The following is a 16545-nucleotide window of genomic DNA, read 5'->3' as shown; positions in this document are numbered from 1 at the left end:
GGGTACCTCATTTATTTCTATTCTTTGATACTACAAAAAGTGCTGCTATAAATATTTTGATATATATGGAATTTTGGTTTTTTGTCAATGGGGATATATATCTAGAAGTAGGATCTTTGAGTCAAAGAGTGTGAAAATGTTGATTACTTTTTTTGCATAATTCCAAATAGCTTTCTAGAATGCTTGTACCAATTCACAGCTCCACCAAAATGTTTTAGTGTACCCATATTCACACAATCCTTCCAACATGAATTATTTCTATTTTCTGTCATTTTTCCTAAAAGGTTTTAATCTGCATTTCTTTAATTCTGATGTAGTTGTTTATACTTTGCATTTCTTCATTTTTAAAACTGCCCCAGACTTTAACCACTTATCTATTGGGGAACAGAGGTGTATATTTTAAGAACACTGATAAGCAAGAGAATGTCCAGAAGCTATCAAGTAGAATAGGAACACGTGAGCCTCGTTATCTTAAATATGGTACAAAAGAAAGACCACCGGCTTTAGAGTCAGAAGTTTTAGGTTCAAATCCCACCTCTGTGACCTTAAATAAGTCAGCTAGCTCTCAGTTTTCTCATGCATAAAATGGCCTCTGAAGTCTCTTCCAATTCCAATTATATCAATATTAAGAACTTTTCATGAAGATTTATTGTAGGAACTGAGACTATTTAGCCTGGAAAAGAGCAGACTTTGAGGAAACAATACTGTCTTCAATATTAAGTTTTATCATCTGCTTGGTCTAGAACTACAATCAATTACCAAGAAGATTTATGCTTGTCTTAAAGAAAACTTCCTGGAAGTTAAAACTGATCAAAAAAGAGATGGGGCTGCTGGTTAACACAGAAATCTGCACCAATGATGACAAGTTGTAAAAATTTGTCAGGATAATTTATTTCTAATATTTATATAGCTAAAAAAAAATTATAACAGTTCTTATCCTTCTTTAAGAGACATATCCAAGGAAAATTTCAAAATCCAGCTTCCCAATAATGCATCACTAGAAGACAAAGTGGCCCACATAATCCACAGAGAAAAAAGAACTTAATTAAAATATTCTTTCTTCATTGACTTATTATCATTTTGCCTTGCTTTTCTACTTATATTTTATTTTATGTTACTTATTTCTGTATAAGTTCTATCTCCCCAACTAGATTTTATGGTCCTTGGCAGCAGAAACCATGGCTTATATTCATTTCTCATTCATCACCTATTATAGTGCATTGCAATCAATAAGAATTTAATAAATGTTTCTTAAATAGTCTAACTGAAAGATCCTCAAAAAAGTAATTTCAAACATTTGGGGACAAACATGAAAGGAATCGCTAAAAAGACCAAACACTATTCTAGAAATTGAGCTACTCTTTTTTCCTATTCACCAGGAAAATTGAATAATACTTCAAAAAATTCTGTGATAACAGTCTACAAAGTCTTTTTTATTCAGTTTAAAATTCCATTAACAATATTTCTACTTAAAATCACCATCAACACCATCAGCATAACTGACTAAAATGGTTAGTATTCTGTGATCAATCTAAATAGTGAAGAAATAGGCACTGTTAAGTAGCTGGTAACAATGATGCAGCAATGGTAATTTTAATCATTTCATGAATTGATTAAAGTGTAATAAGATTATCAAGAAAATAACTGCTTCCTTTTTCATACTTCACAAATTCTATAACAAAAATGGAATTAAACATTTTTATTTTAATTAAATGGAATAAATTTATAGATATTCACTTTTATGACTTACGTGATAAAATCTGTTCATATCATACATGAATTTTTAATGTTAAAAGTTTATATCTGACAAATTTCATGACAGTGAATGAATGACAATATTAATTACAGCCACTAAGTTTATATCTAATTCTCTAATCCCAAGGAAGAAGAGAACTGTCCAAGGTCACACGCTTATTACCTATGTGACCTTGGCAATTTACTCTTATATAAAATGAGGATGCCAGCCTCTGATATTTCTTTGAGCAATAGATTTATAATCCTGTGAGCAGAACCAATAGAGAACAGTGTCACAAAAACTGAGAATGAGAGTATTTAGGAGAAGATGGTCACTGTCATATGTTGTAGAGAGGTCTAAAAAGAAGGCAGTCACTTAAATAAGATATTATCAATAATTTTGGAGAGAACAATTTTTAATTCATTAGGGTAAAAGCTAGATAAATTATACAACAGTTTTTTAAGCACAGATTTGTACAATATGAATGCAAATTTAATACATAATAAATATGCTTAATGACAAAGAACAAAAACTTATGTGTTACTATTACTCTATTCTAGTTACTCAAACATTAATTTTTTTAAATACTTAAAATAGTGTTTAACATTAGCTAAATTGAATGAAGAAAAACACAACAGTAGCAGACAATAGGGAAAAGAATTATTTAAAATTCAAAGCTATCAAAAAGTAATGACTTTAAACTGTTCTTGCTATGAATAAGGAAACCACAAAACAAAGAACAAGATGATCTTACAGGATTAATTTACATACCAGTTATTAAATGAATATCTAAATAGTGATCAAATGCCAAATATCCTTCTTAAATAATGGATAGAAAATAAAGCCAAGCTTTAAATCTTTAGCTAAAATCTTTCAAGTCACAAACTTTCAGTGAATCTCTTCCTTAACACAAGAAAACCACTGGAATCCACTAATAATGCCAACCAGAACAAATTTTACTTAAGAATACGCTTACAATTTAATATTTTATAATTGAAAAAATTACATGCATGGTGATTTCATAATCCTATTTTTGTGTCCATCTTTCACTATTCCTTCACAGTAAGACTTCAACAGGTCCCCTAATGACAACTTCTTCAGTTTCACTAGGTTGGGATTTATAGGTCATTTGTTATCTACAAAGGAAGAAGACTCAACATCATTTTTTCTCTTCTCTCCTTTATTCCTATGCTAAGTATAAGGATAGGACTATAAAATCTCAAAACAGGATCTTTTCATTAATTTTCAGATAAAGCCAAATGGAAGAAGTGGAAGCTAAATCTGTTCCTAAGGTTCAACAGAAGATGGTTAAGATGTGAAACAAAGAAGACAAATTATAACTTCAATGGCAATGATGATCAGATTTCCTCAATGAACAAATAGTGAAATTTCTTTTCTTCTTTTCTTTTTTTTTTGCTAAGGGCAATTAGGGTTAAGTGACTTGCCCAGGATCACACAGTTAGGAAGTGGTGACTGAGGTCACATTTGAACTCAGATCCTCCTGACTTCTAGTGTTCTATGCACTGTATCAACTAGCCACCTCCAAATAGTGAAATTTCAAAGCAAAATATGTGACTTGTCACAAACTTCTCAAAAAACAAAAAATGAACCCTCAAGACCAAAAATCTGAAGCTTTAAATTTGTTATCTATACAGATTTCAAACAGTTGTATTTGAGGACTACTTTTTTAGACAGAAAATATATTTGATATTTACTTCCATAAACATTGCATTAAGCATGATAATAACATCCCAAGTCATACATCAGGCAGCTGATGTACAAGTTGTATAATGATTCAAAGTAAAACTAAAGAACTTTGAGAAGCTTTAATGTCTCAGAAGTGTCTATAGTATAAGTGAGTTGTCAAATCACATTAATAACACAAATCCCAGATGCAAACTTACAAAAATAAAGTATTCAAAGTGTTAATGTTTATACTTTCTGAAAACAAATCTGTTATTTTAATTTACATCCTGGAAAATACTTCAATGTAGCAAACTTCATTAAATAATAAATAATGTTAATGCTTACCTTGATACCAAAGGTGAAGACAGTCATTATAATTTTAAATATGAGTGCTAAGCACAGTTGCCATATGGCTGAATATACTCCAATGCCTGCTGGACGGTCAGGAATATCATCCACAATTTTACTGACATTCATATCATTTCTGTAGTCACAAAGGGAAGAGGATTCCAGAGGTCCACAGTCTGTAAAAAGCTCTTTAATCAGTTCACTAGTATTGAGTCTTGTATATGGGTTTGGAAAAGCTATCACAGCTGTAATAGCTGCAACTATGATGACTTCTAAAACAGGATATTTCCCAAATTTTGTAGATTTACGCCGACGGCACCAGGCAATATTTGCCCGAATGAAAAATGCTCCCCAGAGGCCTCCAAAAACCCCTAAGAGAATGAAAGGAAATAGTTCAAAAAGGTACCATGGAGTGTGATATTCCACATAAAAAAGGACCAGGCGGCTATTTCCAAAAGGATTGATGGATCTCAAAACAAAAGCAGCCACTAAAGCAGCAAAAAAAGATCTCCATAAAGTTTTCAGGGGAAAATAATAACTGACCTGCAAAGAAACAAATGAAAATTTTCTAGTTATTCATTTAATCAAATGTTTCTTTTATTATGAAATAGTTGGTAACTTTTTTCTACATTTGGCTAATAAAGCTTATACTGCATAGACATCTATTCCACTAAGGTTAATATTGATACAATGCCTTTAAAATTACTGCTCTCTGATCTACAAGATAGAACAATAAAACACATTTAAAATGACTCTAAATACTTAGTAATTTTTATTTAAAATATTTGTCTAGAATTATTTTCCTGAGAAGTTGTTTAAAATATTCTAGAGTAAAAATACATTCACTCTTATTCTTTGAACTACAAAAGAAGAAAAAAAAAAAATATATATATATATATATATATATATTTTTTTTTTGCTAAGGCAATTGGGGTTAAGTGACTTGCCCAGGCTCACACAGCTAAGAAAGTATCAAAATATAATATATTACGTATGTAAGAAATAAAAAAATATTTTAAGAGGAATTTTAAAGTTAATTCTATCTTCTAAAATCAGTTTTTCCCAAACCAATTTAGTAAAGAAATCTTTTTGGACTTGAAACATATCAAGAAGGGAGAGTTTAAATATTGACCCAGGAGACTGGGGAAAGAATATTCCTAGGATAAAATACAATAAACATAATTAAGAATTTTAACAGCTATAAACTCAAGCTTATTCTTTCAAAAGAAAATATATATTACTAGCCTTTGAATTTTCTCATGGAATCCTTATGCTTGGAAAATATCAACATTTCATAGAGCATAATATTTTTAGGACAAGCCACTATAGCAAAAGTGAGTTAGAAACTACTTTTTATACCCAGAGGTTAAACCTGTCTGGAAAACAGAAAGGTAACACTACTCTGAATTGACTAAAATGGTTTTACTAACAAAACTTTTTTTAAAAAAAATTAGTGATAACATTTTTTAAAATCACAAGAAAAATTCAAAGTTACACAGTTTTTAACACAAAGAAAGCTAAAATTTTCAAAACCAAAATAATACATCATAAGGTACAATTTAAATAATTCAAAAGCAGTAACATGAAACTTTTCTTTAAATGTTAATTATGAAGAGTAAAAATATACATTTTTTTTTACCAACATTTTGTTTTTCAGGACCCAAAAGCTAAAGAAAATTTATTTAAAATCTATCAAAAAATGTACTTATAATCATAATTTTTGATAATCTACCATTACAATTTTACCTACCTCCTCCAGACTAAAAAGAACTCCACCAATTGGGGCACCAAAAGCTACAGATACTCCTGCTGCTGAGGCAGCTGATAGCACCTAAAAAAAAAAAACAAAAAAACAAAAAAACTGTACTGTTATAAATTCAAACATACAGAAGTCTGTATTTATTCTGAAACACATTAAGATTTCTTTATGAAGTGAATACCATCCCATCTCTTCTTAAGTACCAAAAGAGAGTAATGGTTTATTCAATTCTTGTTGGGTTCTAACTTTTTTCTATTTCTGACTAAGAAACTTTAAGAAGAATCTTCATGAATGTCATGAATGGCTACAAATAAGAGTGAAGGAATATGCTGGGGAAGAATACCAAAGAGTGTATAAAGTAACAGAAATGGGATAAAGAAGAAGGGGAGAAGAGGGAATTAAAGTAAAAAGGGCACAGCAGAGAAGAAAAAGAAAACCTACAAGCAAGCAAAGAAAAAATGGGCAGTTTGGACACAACTTATAATATTTATAATCTAGGCTTTTTTGAAATGGAAATTTATTGTTTCATATTTTGAATTCTCTCATATTATGCTATATACATTTTTTCTTTTGTATTTAGCTTTAAATAATATTTTTAAAAAGAATTAGAAATCAAAAGGATGTCCATCAATTGGGGAGAATGGCTAAACAAACTGATATATGATTGCAATAAATTATTATGCTAAAAGAAAAGCAGGATGATTTCGGAAAAACTTAAATTTACATGAACGTAATGTATAATAATATGCATGACGTAGTGAAGTGAACAACCAGAAGAACACTGTACAGAAACAGCAACATCATTTGGTGAAGAACTGTGAAATAACTTAGCTATGTGCAACAATACAATGATCCAAGATAATCTTAAAGGACTAATAATAAAGCCTAATATCTGTCTCCAGGAAAAGAACTGATATAGTTTGAATAGTATTCTAATCAAAATAATGAACTGCCGATTGAAAAAAAAAAAAAAAAGAAAAAATTATTTCTAGATGTTCCAGTACTTTACAAAAGAATTCTAGATTCCTTATAGTAATTAGTGACAACAGATGAAAATAGATTATTGATTTTTGTCAAGGGTGTGTGGTTCTAGTAGTCAACATGGATCCTTATAAGCACACCATAAAAACCAAGACGAATCTCTGTAGCAAACATTCTCAGGCTTTAAGGTTAAACTGCAAAGGGATTTCTTAGTCCGAGGAGCTCTTCCAAAGATGTCAGAGATCCAGATTTGGGTCTACTAGATCATCTCTGGAACAGACCATTTTGGAGCTAAAATGTGAGAAAAGCCTCAGGAGTTATCACCCCTCTAAAATAGAGGTGGGGAATTTTTTTTCCTACCAAGGGCCATATGGATATTTATAACATCATTCATGGGCCATACAAAATTATTAACTTATATAACTCGAGTAGGTTGTTCTACCTAGCTTTCAGCCCATCATTGCCTGAAGTTATCATGCAAATGATTTCTAGGACTGGAAGTTCTCCAACCCTGCTGTAGAGTCTGTTTTCTGATCTCACCATGCAAGTCAACAGTCATTTATTAAGCACCAGACACATTTATTAAGTACCGGGCACTGTGCAAAGTTCCAGAAACACAAAAAAGGAGGGAGAAGGGAATTTCCTTTTCCTCCAGCAGCTTGCAATGTATTAGGGATAGTAACACAGACAATTATTTACAAACAAGATACAAGACAAATTTGAAATAATCAACATTCCACTGAAACTACACTCTCCAAAGTTATCAGTAATCTCACTTTTTACTCTCCATTTCCTCTCCATTCTTGGTGACCTCTTGGCATCATCTGACACTACTGATTTTCTCCTCTTACAAGGCTTTTGTGACACTCTTGGTCCCTACCTCCTACTTTCTGATTGCTCCTTCTCAGGCTCCTTTGCTCAATCTCATCCATGTCACACACACTATATACAAATTCCTAAATTCCCTCTTCTCTTTTTTCTCTATACTGTCTCATTTGGGGATCTCATCAGTTCCCAAAAGCTCAATTATTATCTCTATGCATATGATTCCCAAACCTATATATCCATCCCATTTATAGTCCTACATCACCAACTGCTTATCAGAACATTTTAATCTCAGCATGACCAAACCAGAACTCATTATCTTTCTCCCTCTATCCTGTCTTCTTGTATTATTGTCAAGGGTCATCCTTCCAGTGACCCAAATTCATAACGTCAGTGTCTTTATTCACCTTCGCGTGCACATTTAACACAAATATCTCAGCAGTCACCAACTCTGATTCTCTCTCTACAACACTTCTCCTATACATTTCCTTTTCTTCACTCATACAGCCACCATCCTAGGTCAGACCCTCATCTCATCACATACTGCCTATGTACTAAATCAATGGTCTTCTAATTCGTTCCTCCTCCACACAGATTGTCAAGTTGAGTTTCCTAAAGCATAAGACTTGACGTTATCATTACCCCTATCAAGGATCAAATTCCCTATCTCCAATATAAAACATAAGACTTTTATTGGGCACTGAAAGGTCTTCACAATCTGGCTCTTTTTTAGCTTCTTATTTTTCTTACAATTTATGCCCCTCCACATAATCTACAAACCTGTCATAATGGACTATTTACTGTAAAAAGTAATCTTTGATCTTTGTTCCTCAGAAAAATCTTTAACTGAAATCTGACCTTGGAATAAAAGAAAAAGATTTTTCTATCAAATAAATAAAGAACTTACCTCCCTTTTTTTAGCTTCATTTGTGCTGTACTTTGGAAAGAGGTAGGAAAAAATATTTCCACAGCAACAGGCAACATGAACCAGAGGACCTTCTTTTCCTAAACTCAAACCTGATGCCACTGCCAGCACTAAAGTAATGGTTTTAATCATTAAAGTCCATTTTCCTAAGTATCCTCTAATGATAAAGCCACTCAAAATGGTTTTAATCTATAAGGGAAAAAAAAACAAATTTAATTTTATTTGAATAACCTTTTGCTTTGCTTATAACAAACTACATTAAATGTTTTTCAGACTATTATTTGATATTCTAGTACCTTTTTATTATTATATTATATAAATTATACCATATTGTAATTTCTTACCAAGATGGCAATCATTGTGAAATAATTTTACAAAGAATGAATAGAAATATCTATAGTAAAATGACATTGTATATTACATTGTGTAACACTAGAAAAATGCCAATTCAAATATCTCTCATACCAATAAATTATTCTGAAATTTTGTCCAGAGTTATCAAGTCTGGGATTTCTCATCCCTTTAGGAAATTAAAACATTTATAGAAAGTTTAGTTGCAAATACATGCAGAAATATAATACCCTTATAACAATACTGATGAAAAGTAGCATAGTAGTGTTTGCTATTGATACACTTTTATTAAATTCTAGTTTTAATGTGAAAATGTATAAAAAAGTAGATGCAAACATGTATGGACAAGATAACTCTGATCCAAAAATTAAATTAAAAGATGAAATCCATGTTACTTTACATTTACTGCACAAAATCAAATTTCTTGCGTGAAAAGAAAAATTGCTCACTGCTTCAAATAATTGTGGATTATGACGAAATTATCTCTATCACTGTTAAACTGATATTTTAAAAAAAAAATTCTTAGCCATCACAATTCAACACCAAACACTACCAGAAGTCTAAACAGTAAATAGTGAAGGACTACTTTAAAAATTCCTTCAATACTATCTAACAGTACTCTTAATTTTTAAAAATACTATATATAAGCTTATTTTATATTTAGTAAATCATCCTTTTTACTTTCTAACAAAAAAGAAGATATCTTTCTCTAAATAGTAAAGACATTTTTTACTACTATATTTTATTAATTTTTATTACTACATTTTTAATGCTGTTAAATTTTTCATATCTTACCTCTGGAATTCCAGAGCCACAGGCATATGGAGCAAATACCTTCACCAGCGAAACAGCTAAGAAAGCAAAACTCAGAGCCCAGAAAATATACATTATGTAGTTCATTATGTAAGAGCCTGGACCCTAAAAATAAAGAAACAAACAAAAAAACACCATTCTGTATTTAGTGAATTCTAAAATACATTATACCTACTAACACAATAACAAATGCTTGCAGCACAAGAAACATATATCTGGTTTGGAAAACGACCCAATTATACTTTACCATACTGGAAATTCTATATGAAGTTTTGTATGACAACAGTTTTCAAAAGGAGTATGTATCCATATGCCAAAACACCTGAATCAATTTTTCTTAGGTTTTCTTTCTTCTTCAGTTCTACCACTACAAAGAAAGGTGCTCACTTTGCCTAACCCAAATACGCAAACACACACATACATGCACATGCATGTGCACACACACACTTCAATAGAAACAGTAGAAAAAGAGTAACTACTTATTATACTGCTATATAGTTCATTGTATATAGATTATAGTATTGTTAGGCCAAGTGAGGACCTACTGTTCTACAGCAATAATAGTGTTGATGGACATACTATTGTTTTTAGTTTCAACACATGTGCATAACAAAAGTCTGTTTTAAATACATAAAGATACATATATATATGTGTATGTATACATACACACATACACACATATCTATGTTTATATACATAGTGTTTTAACTTACTTTTGTTCTTCATTATATAAGACATATGTCTATATTATTATATCATTATATAATAGACATATATATATATACACACACACACACATAGTGTAATATATATATTAAAAGTATAATCTTTTAATCATAGTAATGATTGACCCTTCACTCTCCCTTCAAAATTTAAAAAAAAAAAACTTATCTCCAGAGTATCTCTTAGAGGAAGTTTATTCTAGCATTCTAGTTGATTCAGTCTCTCCTTAAACTGCTTTACAAATTTTAATGAAGCTATACAAGAAGTAATTAGAATTGCAACTTCACAAATTATCTTGCAAATATTATGAAGTGTGCTTTCTTCAACTGTTATTTCTTACTGAAACAGAATAAGACTTACTTCTGCTTGACCGATGATTAATTCTGCCCATGTTTTCCATTGTGGACATTTGTCTCTCTCTTCAAAGGTTGTTTCATTTGATCCCCAACAACACTGTTCATGATTGTACCACAATGCACTGAGGCAAATTCCCTCTTTTAGATCAGTCATCCAGTCAGCAGCAATATCTATTAATCCTGCCAAGGCCCCTATTAGTCAAAAGAGTATCATTTCATCAACACCTTTTTGTAGAGGATTATATCCAGTTTTGTTCATTACTTATTTCTGATTGGATTAAAAGAATGAACACTTAATAGTTTACATTTGAAATGTTTAGTTGTCTTTCATATATAAGCATCTTTATGCTCAGTTACTAAATAGATCTGAAAGCTTTAAAAGGAGTATATTCCAATTTCCACATGTACTTTTTTAAAAAATTGCTCTGACAACTATGATTTTAACTTTATGTGACAGAATTTTGCTAGGGAAAAGGGAGCATCTTATGAGTTCCAAAATTCAATCAATCATCTTTCAATTCTCAATTGCATAGGAACCTCCTACTCAAATTTCTAACACAGAGATACTATTGTCATATATTTATAACTTCATGATAAATTCTATTTCTTGACTGAAATTATCTACTCCTTTTTACAGATATAAATACCTTTTCACATCATCCACTCTTTAGAATGAGAGAGAGACAGAGACAGAGACAGACAGAGAGAGAAAGTTTTACTTTCCAAAAACAAAGAAAAAAAAACTTACTCTTTGGCTTTGAATGCACAATACCACTAACTTTTTAGCATTATGAGATATGAATTTTCAATCTTCCATATAACTTTCAAATGCGTAAAAGATTATGTCTAGTCTTTGTTAATAACATGTTTGGCTGCCTTGCTGTGGCAACTGCTTCACAGCAGTTAATGCTAACAATCCATCTAGAAATCTTCTTTCTCTAATTCTGAGTTTCTATATTAATAATGTATTTAATAGATTCAAGTTGTTGCAATTGTATGCCATATTGCTTTCTCATTCTTGGTAAAGAAAATGCTCATCATATTATAATATCAGACTTCTTAGTAGTCTATTAGCTATAAGCCTCTGTTCTCTTTTTGACATATATTTCTAAAACTTTTCACTTTTGTAGGAACTCATTCCTTACAAAATTCCTTACAAAAGATACTGGCACATAAGCTACAATTATCTTAATAGTGACTGATTTCCTTCTGTTCATCATGATCAATGCAAAATAGCCAAATATACTAAGACTTTAAGGAAATAACGCTTCTTGTTGCCTTTAGACACAAAATAGCATCAACTGTGCCAATTCCTTTATTTGGCCTTCAGGAGAAAACATGTGAATATCCTTCCATTTAGATGTAATTTCCTTATATCCTCTGGTTTCTAGTGAGATTGTCAATATTGACATGATTCAGTTCTGTCTGAAATGTTGTCTCTCTGGTCACTAGACAGGGATTTCACATTTAGAATAATAACAACTTAGCCAATGTCTTAGCCTACCCAAAAATTATTTTGTTCTTAACACATTCTAATGCTTTTTCTGTCACTCAGATACTATCATTGTGAATGAGAGAGGACTAAGGGCATTGGAAAATATGTAATATCAAGAAACAAAATAAGTCCCCAATATGTTGAGTGAACTCCCTGCATAGTATTTCTAAGTCTCTCAAAAATGGAATATATGGACTGTAATCTGTACTACTAAAACAATCTTCCACACATCAAGGAAATAATAAATCCATTAAAGATTAAAGCATAAATATATAAGCTTGAATTTTAAGGAAATATAGTCATGATTATTCTGAAGTCTTAACTTAGCTGACAACTGACTTTTGTACACTAAAGAATAGTGACATCATGATTTTTAAAATAAAAATTCTAAGGAAAATAGTCCAGTGATTTAAATGTTAACTTTTGATTAGTATCATTGAATATTCTTATATAATTTTAACACATCTATTAAATGTCTTTTTCAGAATATGAATATTATGGCAGTTTTTACTTAAATGATCAGCAACTGATTCCTTATAGTTGCAGTGAAAATAAGAGGCTATAAAGGAGAGAACATATTTTTAAAATGTACTAGTTCATGAAAATGTCAGGAAAGAATAACTTCTATTTCCAAAGTGGAGAAAAGACCTTTTAAAAATATTTTTACCTGATGCCAATCCTGTTAGTGTTACTACTAGCCATCCTGACCAAGCATCATACAAACTTTTTGTCATTTCCCATGCTGATTCTTTCTTTTTGCTGTTGATCTGAAATTAAAAAATGTTTACACTTCATTTTTTAAACTGTGAGCAAAAATAAAAATCAATAACAGATAATTCATTTTTCAACCATAAGAATGGAATAGCTCTCTCTGAACAAAGCAAATACAAAAAATAGAAATCTAGCTTGTAGAGTGTCAAACAAAACTAGCTTGTAGAATAAACACACATGAAAACTGGTCATACACACGTTTCCAAGCATATTGTGCATATGCAAAATATTCACCAATTACATTATCTTCAAGTATGAAGACTAAGAAAGACATCTATGTTTCAGAACAATACAAATTCTTAAATGGCAAGAACTTCTTAGTTGGTCTCAGTTACCCCTACTTCCTACCAAAGTACCCTGCACAAAACTGGCACCTACTTTTAAAACAGAAGTACATGAAGCTCTGTTCTATGGTTTTCATTGGCTATTAATTTGTTAAAAGCACAAATTATATATATCACATAATGATAAATTACACATTACTTCTTATTTCTGCAGCTAATTAGAGTAAAATTTTTAGAGCTGAAAACAATCAGAGACTGTCTTGTATATATATGTGTACTTATGTATGGCTTTACTAATTTAAGAAGTGAGTACTACATTAACTAGTCCTGGAAGTACCACAAATATAACAAATAATATAGTTTAAAGTTGCATGTAGCCAGTCATAAAAGCATAAAATCATCCAACTCCGACTATCTAATAAAAATTAAAACTGAACTGTTAAGCTATACAGTAGGAACTTGCGGACAGTTACAACACTTGAAAAGAATCAAGCAACCCTTCTCTTTATATTTCAACAGAATGATGAGTTTTCCATGATTGGGAGAAAGGCAACTCCTTTGGGAGTAGGGTGAAGGAAGTTTACATCATAATGAACTACATGCTGAAATTTCAGGCTGTTCCATGCTACTTTAACAAGAAGCAGCACATTTTTTTCTTCATAAAGGACTATCAACATGACTGGTTATTTGTGCTGCCATACCCAGAAATTAATTCAGTCTTCTTTTGTTGTACTAGAAGTAGGTGACTTGAAAATTAAGCTACTGCAAAGCCAGACATTTATCAGTAAAATTTAGCTTCAAATGATTTTTACTGTGGTAAAAGCTTCACCAGGCTGCTTTAATTCTTTTCTAATTTTATTTTAAGCTAAATGCAATAAGACGACAGAGGACTGTGAAAGTTGAATGGAATTATTGCTCTTTCTACTGCTAATAAGAAGCACCTAAAGGGTACTCTTTATAAGGTACTAGACCTGGAGTCAGGAAGACCTAAATTCAAAGACAGACTGTGTAACTCTGGGCAAATCACTTAATCTACCTGCCTCAGTTTCCTCTTCTGTAAAATGGTGATAACAATACTTACCTCCCAGAATCATGAGGATAAAATGAGATGCTTGTAAAGCACTCTGTTAATCTTACAGCACTACATAAGTGCTATTATTAATTTATTTTCATTTTGGCTAATCATTACACCAAATACAATTGCGAATTCAAAATTGGTCATTTTGATCACTGTTCCATTAACACTGACTATATTAATTAGATATTATATTACTTATGGACTAAATTTCTGTCTTTATGCAGCACCTATCGTAGTGACGCAAACAATTCATTATCTAATCTATATTTGATTAGCTTTTGAAATCAGAAATTATTTTCCCCCTAAAGTTGCAAAGGGTAGTCTTCCTTTCCACAACCCCATTCCCTTGTAACCGTTTACTTCAGGCTGAATCTGTGAGCATGCAATTTATCGATACTATAGTGTTACCTAAGGCCTTCAAAATAACCAATAACATTTATATGCTTTTTTCTTCTTGCATTTGATTTAGAACTCTGTTAGGTGGAAACTTTTTTTGAGAATGCCCATTTCCTGATGTTTCAAAGAAAAATAGATACTAACATGGCAAATCAGCTCTGTAAAAACACTCCAATTCCAAATCAAACTATTTTACACATATAAGACAAGTGGCTTACAATTAATCTAAAGGGCAATGGATAGAGATCTAGCAGGCACAAGTAAGCTAGGGCAAATTACCAAAAAGCCCAAATGAGCAACATAGATATCATTATATGAAGTAATAAAAAATAAGAAGTAACAAGTAGATAGAAAACTCCACTCTGCCCCACAGCCTACAGAATCAGAGAATGACAAGGAATAGAGAATTTTGACCTGCAAACTCATGGCAGAGTCATCTATAGAGATGAAGTCACAAATCTATAAAAACATGACAAATAATAGCCATATTATATTCTCAAAAATACTGTTTTCCTTTATTCCTAAATTGATTTTAATCTTTATAGCATTATTAGTAGCTTATAGAATTTTGTTCTATGCAAAATTATATTAGAAAGGAGATATAAATTTCATTTTGTTGGAAAAATGCTAAAATGATGTCATAACAGAAGGATATAAGCAAAATTTGAAAAGAAAAGGGAAAGTTACAACCTCTTGAAATATAGCTGTCCAAGGTCATTCAAATTAAGCATATTTTAATAAAAACTTTACATTATTATAATTAACATTACATACCCGCCTGTGCCTTTCTCTATCTTTACATTTTTCTCTAACCCAATCAATGGTGTGGAAGTCATCATAGGTACCAACACCCGGAATAGGTTCATCCAGAAGATCCAATAAGTGTGTTGAACTGTTAATGCTGCCCCCATTTGTCATTGTATAATGTGTTCCTAGGGAGAAAAAAAGAATGAAAAATAATTGTTTTGTTAAAGATGATAATGACTACTCATGAAATCTGCTTATAAGCTTATTCATAAACAAATGTTAAAAAATTTTGAGGATTTGTTTATTTTTTGAGAGGGTGGGGTTGGACCATATTTATTATTTCATTCACTCAAGAGAACTTCCTAACTAATGGAGTCAACTCCTTTGCAACTTAGTTACCTGGAGCACAGAGTAGCTAAGGGACTTGTCCAGAATTAATGAGTGTCACAGAGATGAACCACCAGTTTCCTCTCATCTAAAGCACACTGCCTCTCAGGTTAGTTTTTATCATTTCAACTTTTTTTCCTTTTGGTACTTAAAAACACTGTTCAGACCAAATAGATTAAAACCCACAAGGAAAACAATCATCTTCTATATTAAGAGTTGACAGCATAATCTTCCTTATGTAAAAATGTTTTTGTGTATGTTTTACATTTGAAAACCACACAGAAATTTTTCCCTTCGAAGTACTAAGTAATTTAGGATTTATTAACAAGAAGTGTAAAGGATTTAAAGATGTATGAGAAAATTCAAGTTCTAAAGGCACTTGTAATCCAGTTGGGAAGGTGAGAAAAATTAATTTTAAGGGTATCCAATATCACAAAGCAATAAATAGTAAGTGTTCCAAAAGGAATACAAATAATAAATTGCCTGTCAAAGGAGGACAAGAGCTTAGGGCACTGTATGTGGACATCAAGGAAAACTAAGAAAAAAGGAGGGTTTGTACTGAGCCTTATAGGACAAAGAATATTTTTTTGAAGGGAGAAGAGAGGGAAAATGTTTCTATCAAAATAGAAACAGCATGAACAAAATTATGGAGACAGGAATATGCAAAAAATGTTTGGTAAAATACTAAATCCAGCTAGCTAAATGAGCTCCTTCTTGCTGGCCAACTAGTGACAAAACTCCCTTCTTTTCTACACTGCAGATTCTTTTATCTATGCTATGCAGCAGGAAAGTGGTATGGCAGTATATGTATGAATATGTAATTTTGCCCTCTTCTGAGCATTTATAATACATATCTTTCTCACTTTTATGCTTTTAAATAGGATT

At 31.3% G+C, this 16545-nt stretch overlaps 1 protein-coding gene across 4 annotated transcripts in view; it reads right to left on the bottom strand.

Annotated features, from left to right (window-relative positions):
• The window catches only part of CLCN3 (chloride voltage-gated channel 3), a 94763-nt gene that overhangs the window by 18254 nt on the left and 59964 nt on the right, over positions 1 to 16545 (bottom strand). For all 4 annotated transcript variants that reach the window (XM_051965957.1, XM_051965960.1, XM_051965958.1 and 1 more), the window contains 7 exons: positions 15301 to 15458; positions 12665 to 12764; positions 10507 to 10694; positions 9406 to 9528; positions 8242 to 8448; positions 5520 to 5600; positions 3767 to 4312 (listed from right to left, as the gene is read on the bottom strand). In XM_051965957.1, the coding sequence (XP_051821917.1) occupies positions 3767 to 4312; positions 5520 to 5600; positions 8242 to 8448; positions 9406 to 9528; positions 10507 to 10694; positions 12665 to 12764; positions 15301 to 15458 (1403 nt within the window). The remainder of the gene's footprint in view (positions 1 to 3766; positions 4313 to 5519; positions 5601 to 8241; positions 8449 to 9405; positions 9529 to 10506; positions 10695 to 12664; positions 12765 to 15300; positions 15459 to 16545) is intronic.

Source organism: Antechinus flavipes, chromosome 6 (assembly GCF_016432865.1).
Source record: "Antechinus flavipes isolate AdamAnt ecotype Samford, QLD, Australia chromosome 6, AdamAnt_v2, whole genome shotgun sequence".
Lineage (NCBI taxonomy): Eukaryota > Metazoa > Chordata > Mammalia > Dasyuromorphia > Dasyuridae > Antechinus > Antechinus flavipes.
The sequence above is the reverse complement of the archived record's forward strand: the minus strand, read 5'-3'. Positions and strand labels throughout refer to the sequence as shown.